The 10531-nt window shown below is 47.5% G+C and overlaps 1 protein-coding gene across 3 annotated transcripts; it reads left to right on the top strand.

Moving 5' to 3' along the window:
- Positions 1–277: 277 nt before the first annotated feature.
- On the top strand, positions 278–9425 carry LOC101925770 (nucleoside diphosphate kinase A). Of its 3 annotated transcripts, none has more exons than XM_005583749.4 (5): positions 278–331; positions 2297–2426; positions 7413–7514; positions 8546–8658; positions 9117–9425. In XM_005583749.4, the coding sequence occupies exons 2-5, from the start codon at positions 2301–2303 to the stop codon at positions 9232–9234; spliced, it is 459 nt and encodes a 152-aa protein (XP_005583806.1). In that variant the 5' UTR covers positions 278–331; positions 2297–2300; the 3' UTR covers positions 9235–9425. The 3 variants fall into 3 exon arrangements, with proteins under 3 accessions (XP_005583806.1, XP_005583805.1, XP_073875411.1); XM_005583748.4 differs by having other exon boundaries at positions 278–393; XM_074019310.1 differs by lacking the exon at positions 7413–7514.
- The last annotated feature ends 1106 nt before the right edge of the window (positions 9426–10531 follow it).

Here is a 10531-nt window from a genome sequence, read left to right as displayed (position 1 = left end):
GTGTGAGCGCCACCTCTCGGGAAGCCAATTTGCTCGCGAACAAAGGAAGTGAGTCAGAGAACCCGGGGGTGGAGGGAAGAAAGCAAGCAGCTAACCGGAAAGGTCTGAAAAAGCTGGCGCCGGAAGTTAAACAGCAGAAAGTTGTTCCCTAGAATGACTGCCTACTCCCAAGAGGAAGCGTGGGCGAGCGGTGTTCTGCAAAATGGGCTCTCCGGCAGCGGATCTGCGCGGAAGCGTTCCGTGCGTGCGAGTGCTGCGAACCACGTGGGTCCCCGGCGCGTTTCGGGTTCCGGCGGCTGCAGCCGGAGTTCAAGACTAACCAGCTGGAAGGGTAAGAGGTGTTCGGGATCCTGAGAGGGAAAGGAAAGGAGTGTAGTCGCCGGAGAGAGTTAGGTGAGGAGTTAGTGAAGAGGTCAGTTCAGCTCTAAGAGGCGGCGAGGAGGATCGGATGGGAGGAGGGGCAGGGAGCGCCTGTGGACAAGTGCAGACCGGTCGGCGCACATCCCATGCCACATGGACTCTCCTTTGTCGGTGGCCGCCTTTCTCGTCAGGCCGCGACGACAGGGCTGTGCCTTATTTGCCTCTGTCGAGAGCAGTGCCGGGAACGGAGTTGGCGTTCTATAAGGCCTTGCTGAATAAATGACGGGCGTGTGTGTCATTCATTCAGCAAGGACTGAGTGCTTACTGTTGTGTCACCGGGATCGATGTGGAGGGACATTTTTAGGATCTATTTCTGGCACTTTAGTCCTGTTTTCTCCTGGACAATATTCTTGCCCCGCACCCCATCGGGCGATTCTCCGCAGTCTTTGGGCTTTGTCTCTTTTTTTTTTGGAAGTTGCAGAGTGATGATAAATGATTTTCTTTGCTCTTATTGACTGCTAGGCCCTGTGGCTAGGTACCATAGACCTACACAGGAGTAAATCAGCCTGGTATGCAGGCCAGAGACCGGTGGGGAGGCAGACACACAAACAGAAAGTTGGGCTACGGTGCTAAGATGCTGTAAGAAGAGGTTAACTAAAGGACAGGAAGGTGGGGCCAATAGGTGGAGCTGCTGTGTACATCAGAGATTGTCTTTCAAGGCGAGGGGCTTCCCATCTCAAGATGTGATACAGGGTACATCATGAGCCAGTATTCTGTAAAATGAGGGATCTGGACAGAATAGGTACTCTCTAGGCTTCCTTTCAGTATGATGTCCCGTATCAGGTATTCCTAATGTCTGTAGCTCTCCCACACCCCACCGTTTATTGGCTAGTCAAAATATTCTTTGCATTGTAAAGTGTAGCATACATTACAAGAATGGATTAATGGGTTGGGAATGCTGGGTTTTGGCCTTCATTCTGGTGCTCTGGTCCTGTTTCCTCATTTGTAAAACGAAGGGGGTTGTAAAGATATATTCTCTAAAACCCCTAATGCTATGGATGTGACATTAAGTCAAACTATTATTTCTTACTGCTTTGTGCCAGACATCACTTTCACATTAGTAAAACTTTGTATCAGTGTAGTTTCTCCCAAGCTTGATTACTGAGAAAGATAGTTTTTACCTCCTGTATCCTAGTTCCACCACAGTGTTTGGTACACAGTAGATGCTTAAAAGAAGCTTATTACATCAAATGGTGGCCAGGCACGGGGCTCATGCCTGTAGTCCCAGCACTTTGGGGGGCTGAGGCCGGTGGATTACTTGAGGTCAGGAGTTGGAGACCAGCCTGGCCAACATAGTGAAACCCCATCTCTACTAAAAAAAAAAAAATACAAAAATTAGCTGGGCGTGGTGGCACGCGCCTGTAGTCCCAGCTATTCAGGAGGTTGAGGTAGGAGAATAGCTTGCCTGGGAAGTGGAGGTTGCAGTGAGCCGAGGTCGCGCCACTGCATTCCATCCTGGGCGACAGAGCAAGACCCCATACCAAAAAAAAAAAAAAGGGGCTGGGCGCGGTGGCTTATGGCCATAATCCCAGCACTTTGGTAGGCTGAGGTGGGTGGATCAGTTGAGGACAGGAGTTTGAGACCAGCCTGGGCAACATGGCGAAACCCCATCTCTAAAAAAACCACAAAAACCAAAACAAAAATAAAATAAATCAAATGGGATAGAAATTATAGTCCTTGCTTTTGGATCCTTTCCCACATTGACATATTTGTTCATAGATGAGGGGACTGGGGAGGAACTGGGTTTTTAGCAGAGGGAGACCTGCAGCTGACCTGACAGATTTGAACCAGCTTTATGGGATAATCCGCTTGAGGAGGATGACGATGTAGGCAAGTGATTCAGCGCCGTTTCATTCCTCTACCTGCCTATCCCCAGGACCATGGCCAACTGTGAGCGGACCTTCATTGCCATCAAACCAGATGGGGTCCAGCGGGGTCTTGTCGGAGAGATTATCAAGCGTTTTGAGCAGAAAGGATTCCGCCTTGTTGGTCTGAAATTCATGCAAGTAAGTGGACTTCATTGTTCCCATTTTGATTTCTTCATAGTATGGGAGAACACTGTGATTAACCTGTTTCTCCCCGGCTTTCTTATTTAAACTTCTTCATGGTAGAGGGACAGAGTGGACACAAGTATCTAGAGACCTGGAAACACCTCAGTGCCCTAGCGTTTGGCTACGTTTAGGATTTTCCAAAATAGTCTCTGTAATATGAGGTGCATTGCTATGGGAAAAGCAGTGCAGAGTTCCACATATGACTGCATCTCTGTAATTTGTGACTCAGCTGAGCATGTTTGAGTTCTTGGTCTTGAGCTTCCTGAGCAGATAATTTTAGAGAGATTTTTTTCCCCCTTTGAGACAGGTTGTGTTTTTAGCAAGAAAATCTTCCATCAGCAATTACTAGACACCCATCAATGCTTATTGTCTAGCATTTATTAGGTACCATAGGAGCTTGTGGAGGAAAACTATGGTTTTGGTTTTGGGAAGGTTCTCCTGAAATAGCAGAGAGCAGATGTACCTGCAAGCTACTTACAAAGCAATCTTCTGATAAATGCAAGGGATTGATTGACCAGTAACCCCTCTTTAAACACATTCTAGAGATAAAAATTCAAATTCTTGGCTGGGCGAGGCACAGTGGCTCATGCCTGTAATCCCAGCACTTTGGGAAGCCAAGGCGGGCTGGTCACTTGAGGTCAGGAGTTCAAGACCAGCCTGGCCAACGTGACGAAACCCCATCTCTACTAAAAATACAAAAATTAGCTGGGTGTCAGGGCGGGCACCTGTAATCCCAGCTACTCGGCAGGCTGAGACATAAGAATTGCTTGAACCGGCCGGGCGCAGTGGCTCAAACCTGTAATCCCAGCACTTTGGGAGGCCGAAACGGGCGGATCACGAGGTCAGGAGATCAAGACCATCCTGGCTAACACGGTGAAACCCCGTCTCTACTAAAAAGAATACAAAAAACTAGCCGGGTGAGGTGGCGGGTGCCTATAGTCCCAGCTACTCAGGAGGCTGAAGCAGGAGAATGGTGTGAACCCGGGAGGCAGAGCTTGCAGTAAGCCCAGATCGCGCCACTGCACTCCAGCCTGGGCGACAGAGCGAGACTCTGTCTCAAAAAAAAAAAGAAAAAAAAAAAAGAATTGCTTGAACCGGCCAGGTGCGGTGGCTCACGCCTGTAATCCTAGCATTTTGGGAGGCCGAGGCGGGCGGATCACCTGAGGTCAGGAGTTGGAGACCAGCCTGACTAATATGATGAAACCCCGTCTCTACTAAAAATACAAAAATTAGCCAGGCTTGGTGGCATGCGCCTGTAATCCCAGCTTCTCGGGAGACTGAGACAGGAGAATTGCTTGAACTGGGGAGGTGGAGGTTGCAGTGACTGAGATCGCATCATTGCACTCCAGCCTGTGCAACAAGAGCGAAACCCCATCTCCAAAAAAAAAAGAATTGCTTTTGAACCCAGGAGGCGGAGGTTTCAGTGAGCCGAGATTGCACCACACCGCAGCCTGGGCAACAGGGAGACTCCGTCTCAAAAAAAAAAAAAAAAAATTCCAATTCTCAAATAAATAGGGGATAGTATGTTTTCCTAAAAGGGCATCAATTTTGGACCTTTCTAGTACATTTTAAATTTTAGTTTGACTTTCAATTTACTTACTATGTGCTGTTTTAGAAAAATTGCTTTAGGGCTGGTGTGGTGACTCGCCTGTAATCCCAGCACTTTGGGAGGCTCCATCTCCAAAAAAATAAACGAAAACTGCTTTAACGTAAAAGAGGGTAGACTGATGTTCATGCCGAGAGGAGAATGTGGTGTCCAAGCTCTAGGAGCTGGCATCTAATGTAGGTTTTCTTGCTGCATCATGCCATAACAGAATAGAAGGGCAAGAGAGTGCAAGAGTGAGAGAGAGCTAGAGAGAGAGCAAGAGGGGGTTGACCTTGATTTTATAACAAACCCACTCCTGAGATAAGACATTAATCTATTCATGAGGGTGAAGCCCTCATGACCTAAAACCTCCCATTAGGCCCCACCTCCCCACATTGTTGCATCGAGGATTAAATTTCCGACATGTGAACTTTTGGGGACACATATAGATCACAGCAGAAGGTAACATGAAATGAATGTGTTGTTGATCAGGCATTTACCATATGCTGGGCACATATGTTTCCTGATTTAGTCTTCATGCCAGCCTTGAGAAGTACTTCCTCCTGTGTTCGTGGTTGTTAGTGATGAGCAACCTAAGGCTTGAAGAGGTTCAGTGATGTGCCTGATAGCATACAGTGATGCCGCTGGGATTTTAACTTGAGTCTCTCTGACCCCTGAGCGCAGACATTTTCTCCTTTACATTGAATTTCCTTTTTTTTTTTTTTTTTTTTGAGACGGAGTCTGGCTCTGTCACCCAGGCTGGAGTGCAGTGGCCGGATCTCAGCTCACTGCAAGCTCCGCCTCCCGGGTTTACGCCATTCTCCTGCCTCAGCCTCCCGAGTAGCTGGGACTACAGGCGACCACCACCTCGCCCGGCTAGTTTTTTGTATTTTTTAAGTAGAGACGGGGTTTCACCGTGTTAGCCAGGATGGTCTCGATCTCCTGACCTCGTGATCCCGCCCGTCTCGGCCTCCCAAAGTGCTGGGATTACAGGCTTGAGCCACCGCGCCCGGCCTGAATTTCCTATTAAGGATATATGGGTTTGGTGAAGAATGGATGGAAGGATAGCGGCCATGACTCTAAAGGGCTATTTAAATCTGCTGTGGAGGTAGGAAGCAAGGGAGAACTTGAGGTTCCCAACCCCCAAGCCCTTAAAAAAGCCTATGATCTGCTTGGCAGACTAAAGATCATCAGTTAGGGCCTGGTGTGGTGGCTCACACCTGTAATCTCAGCATTTTGGGAGGTCAAAGTGGGCGGATCATCTGAGGTCAGGAGTTCGAGATCAGCCTTGCCAACATGGTGAAACCCCATCTGTACTAAAAATACAAAGTTTAGCTGGGTGTGATGGTCCATGCCTGTAGTCCCAGCTACCAGGAAGGCTGAGGCGGGAGGATGGCTTGAACTTGGGAGGTGGAGGTTGCAGTGAATGGAGATCGAGCTACTGCACTCCATCCTGGGTAACAGAGCAAGACCCCATCTCAAAAAAAGATAATCAGTTAATCGGGTGTAGTGGTGCACACTTGTAGTCCTAGCTACTGAGAACCTGAGGCAAGAGGATTGCTTGATCCTGGGAGTGTGAGGCTGCAGTGAGCTATGATCATGCCGTTGCACTCCAGCCTGGGTGGCAGAGAGACGCTGTCTCAAAACACACACACAACAAAACCAACAAAAAGATAATTGGAACCAATTAATAGAATTAAAAGAGTATTCTGGTAAGGGAGGGTCACCTCAGTGTCTGTTAGGAGACTTCACGACAAAAGTCTTCCATTTGGCTAGGAAAGGACAGGGCGAGGGTTGGATCCCTACCACGGAATGATTACGTGGCCATATAATTTTACTTTGGCAAGTGATAACTGGTGGCTGAATGATGGGGCTTTTGGGCTGCCAGTCTCCACATTTGTGTGTGTCTCTAATGTGTGCGATACGCGTCATACAGCGCAGTACCACAGAGCTGGAAAAACCATGGGACCCTGTTAGATTTGAACAAGCACATATGCAGTACAAGAGAGAACACAGCCAAATTGAGTTGAAACTGTTAAGCATATGGTTTGTTCTCTAGCTAACGTGATTTGTTCCCACATATTAGCCTTGCAGTATGAGAACTTCTAATTCATTTTTTTTTTTTTTTTTTGAGATGGAGTCTCGCTCTGTCACCCAGGCTAGAGTGCAGTGGTGTCACCTCGGCTCACTGCCAGCTCTGCCTCTTGGGTTCATGCCATTCTCCTGCCTCAGCCTCCTGAGTAGCTGGGACTACAGGCGCCCGCTACCACGCCCGGCTAATTTTCCATTTTTCAGCAGAATTATGTATTGCTAGATGTCATTTACTTTTGGGTGATTTGCAGATACCTTTGGGAATCACACGGTCATCACGCTGGGCTTTTATCCTCTGAGTAAACGTGAAGCATCCCTGGGTAATGGCCTGGTTTAGTTTGCTGCTCATCAAATGCCAAGACTTGCTCCCTGGTGTCCTTCTAACATTTTATTTGGGGTTTGCTCTGGGAATGGAAATTTATTGTATTGTTGATTTTCCTGCCTAAAATGAGATGGTTGAGGGCCAGGCATGGTGGGTCACGTCTGTAAGCCCAGCACGTTGGGAGGCCGAGGCTGGAGGATCACTTGAGTCCAGGAGTTTGAGACCAGCCTGGGCAACATAGTGAGACCTTATCTCTACAAATAATTTTTTAAAATTAGCCAGGTATGGCTGGGCGTGGTGGCTTACGCCTGTAGTCCCAGCATTTTGGGAGGCCGAGGCAGGCAGATCACCTGAGGTCAGGAGTTTGAGACCAGCCTGGCCAACAACCCTGTTTCTACTAAAAATACAAAAATTGGCTGGGCATGGTGGGCGGGCATCTGTAATCCCAGCTACTTGGGAGGCTGAGGCAGGAGAATCACTTGAACCTGGGAGGTGGAGGTTGCAGTAATCAGGATCGCGCCACTGCACTCGAGCCTGGATGACAGAGGGAGACTCTGTCTCAAAATAAATAAATAAATTTTAAAAATTAGCCAAGTCTGGTAGTGTGTGTCTACAGTCCTACCTATTTGGGAGTCTGAGGCAGGAGGAACACTTGAGCCCAGGAGTTTGAGGTTTTTAAAAATGAGATAGCTGAATTTAATTTTAATGTTCTGTGGTTTTATTATCAGTCAATGCCAATAGGGAGACAATTGATATAAAATTGGAGAAGTACTTTTAGTCCTGTCACTGCTCCCTTCCAGTGTGGAGAGTGAATTGGGTTATAACAGAATCAGTGAGCCCAACCACTCATGTTTTACATAGCAGGGTGGATGAGGGGAATTTACATGGATTGTATGTTCTTAGATGGTTTGGGGCCATTCTCATTCTCCGTCCTGTTGAATAGGCCTCTGAAGACCTTCTCAAGGAACACTACATTGACCTGAAGGACCGTCCGTTCTTTGCTGGCCTGGTGAAATACATGCACTCAGGGCCGGTAGTTGCCATGGTGAGTGTGCCTGTGTGAGATACTCCAAGTATGCATTGCTTGTCGTCTGCGCTAGGCTCTCTTCTAGACACTGGGGATACAGTCATGAGTGAGACCAAATAGATATCTATTTTCATATATCAGCTAATGGTTAGTGATAGGCCCAGAAATGAATAGGAGTAGCAAGTGATCACTTTAGAATGGATGATCAAAGAATGCAAATTTTAAGCTGTGATCTGAATGACAAGAAGCAGCCAGCTATGTACAGAATCACAGTGAAAAACATTTCCAGCCAAGCAAACAGCATGTGCAAAGGTCCCAGGGTGGGAATGAGCTTGGCTTTTTGAAGTATGGGAGGAGAATTGAAATGCCCGAAGCCTGATGGGTGGGAGAGAAGTTGGGATGTGAAGAGTTCAGAGGCATGGGCAGGGGCCTCCTCTCTTAGGGGTGTGTTGACCATGTAGTTCCTGAGTGCTGGGAAGCTATGGGACACTTCACACTTGGCCTTTTTTTTTTTTTTTTGAGATGGAGTCTCGCTTTGTCACCCAGGCTGGAGTGCAGTGGCACAATCTCGGCTCACTGCAAGCTCCGCCTCCTGGGTTCACGCCATTCTCCTGCCTCAGACTCCTGAGTAGCTGGGACTACAGGTGCCCACCACCACGCCCGGCTAATTTTTTTGTATTTGTAGTAGAGACGGGGTTTCACTGTGTTAGCCAGGATGGTCATGATTTCCTGATCTCGTGATCCACCCGCCTCAGCCTCCCAAAGTGTTGGGATTACAAGTGTGAGCCACCGCGCCCTGCCCACACTTGGCATTTTAAGGAGGCTGCTCTGGTTGCTGAATGGAGAGTACATTGTAGAAAGGCAAGCATCAGGGCAGGGAGACCAGGATCCCTAGTGCTGGAATAAGTGGATACTCTAAATATTTGTTCAGTGAATGAATGTCATCTTAAGGGGCCTTTTTATTTTTTCCTATTTTTGGATTAATAGTTGCCAGATTTTCTGCTGAGATGGGTTTTCTTCTTTGACCATATCTTCTTCTGTCCTTGGAGGTCTGGGAGGGGCTGAATGTGGTGAAGACAGGCCGAGTCATGCTCGGGGAGACCAACCCTGCGGACTCCAAGCCTGGGACCATCCGTGGCGACTTCTGCATACAAGTTGGCAGGTGAGATTTTGCTCTTTTTCCCCCTTTTCCAAAATCTGATTTAGTTGCCACAAGGATTTGGGTTTCTGAGGCTGGAGGTAGACATGATACCATATGCAGGTTGATTTTATCGGAGTTTATTGTTTTCCTCCCCCTTAAGTTGGTGTTTGGCTTTGGTTTTTAAAATCACTGTAGTTGTACCTCCGTTACACGAAGTGTAGAACCTGGTACAACACACTTTGCTGGCCACAGTCTTTCCTGAAGGCTCTTACTGTTTGCACCAGTGTGACCGGGAGGGCTGAATGTGGGGAGGGCATTTTTCACCCTTACATGAATGGCCATTGTAGGATTTTTCTTTTAACATGGTCTAATGTCCATGGAGCTTCAGCTTTTATGCTGCCGTGGCTGTAGATTTCTGGCAATGGGCGCATTTTAATCCTTCTGGTCTTGGTCATGTGACTGTCTCTTTCTCCACCCAGGAACATTATACATGGCAGTGATTCCGTGGAGAGTGCAGAGAAGGAGATCAGCTTGTGGTTTCACCCTGAGGAACTGGTAGATTACATGAGCTGTGCTCAGAACTGGATCTATGAATGACAGGAGAGCAGGCTACAATGCTTTCACATCCATTTCTCCTCCTTCCCATGGGCAGAGGACCAGGCTCTAGGAAATCTAGTTATTTAAAGGAACTTCGTCATAATTTGGAAGGAAGCTCTTGGAGCTGTGAGTGCTCCCTGTACAGTGTTACCATCCCCTACCATCTGATTAAAATGCTTCCTCCCAACTTAGGATTCATTGAGTTGGTTACTTTGTATTGTTGTATTTTTTTTTCTTCTTTTCATGTACACTGAATAACCTGACCTAATAGAGAATGTAAATACTATAAAAATTATTTATATTGAGATCTCACATACACACAGGCATTCTTTGCCTGCCCTTCTTAACCCCTGCGTCCCTTCCACTCTTGGCACGGAGCTACTCAACAGGCATCTATGGAGCATCTGCTACATGGCCAAGACTGGACTAGGTGCAGAGGATTCATCAGAAATAATACATGAGGGCTGGGTGTGCTGGCTTGTGCTTGTGATACCAGCTACTTGGGAGGCTGAGGTGGGAGACTAGCCTGGGTAACAGAGCAAGACCCTGTCTCACTAAAAAAAAAAAAAAAAAAAAAAATTAGGCTGGGTACAATGACTCATGCCTTTAATTCCAGCTATTCAGGAGGCTGAGGGGAAGAATCGCTAGAGGCCAGTACAAGTCCAGCGTGGGCAACACAGCAAGACACTGACTTTACAAAAAAAAAGAAAAATTAGCTCTGGTGCTGTACACCTCTAGTTCTACCTATGGGGAAGGCATAATAGGCAGGAGGATTGTGCCCGGGAGTTCAAGGCTGCAGTGAACCATGATCATGCTACTGTACTTCAGCCTGGGTGACAGAGTGAGACCAGTCTCTTAAATAAAAACATATCCATCCTGTTCTTGAGAAGCTCTTGGGGATTCAGTGAATGGGGGAGTGTGGGAAGTTGTAATTCCTCCGAAAATCAGAAAAGCTAGGTAGACAGTAGGCCTGGGTCCCTGGGATGGCCTCAAATGAAGCAGGAGGTCTTGTAAGTAGCTTTGATTTGTTAGGATATTGATTTGGTTGCTTTAATGGAGACAAGATAGAAATGTACTTCTCTTTCATTTGAAAGTTCAAGTGTGGTCGGGTGCGGTGGCTCATGCCTATAATCCCAGCACTTTGGGAGGCCAAGGCAGGAGGATTGCTTGAGCCCAGGAGTTTGAGACTAGCCTGGGGAACAGAGTGAGACCTCATCTCTTCCAAACATTAAAAATTAGTCGGGTGTGGTGGCACATTCCTATAGTCCTAGCTACTCAGGAGGCTGAGGTAGGAGGA

The sequence above is a fragment of the Macaca fascicularis genome, chromosome 16 (assembly GCF_037993035.2).
Source record: "Macaca fascicularis isolate 582-1 chromosome 16, T2T-MFA8v1.1".
Classification (NCBI taxonomy): Eukaryota; Metazoa; Chordata; class Mammalia; order Primates; family Cercopithecidae; genus Macaca; species Macaca fascicularis.
This window is presented reverse-complemented; position numbering and strand designations above follow the sequence as displayed.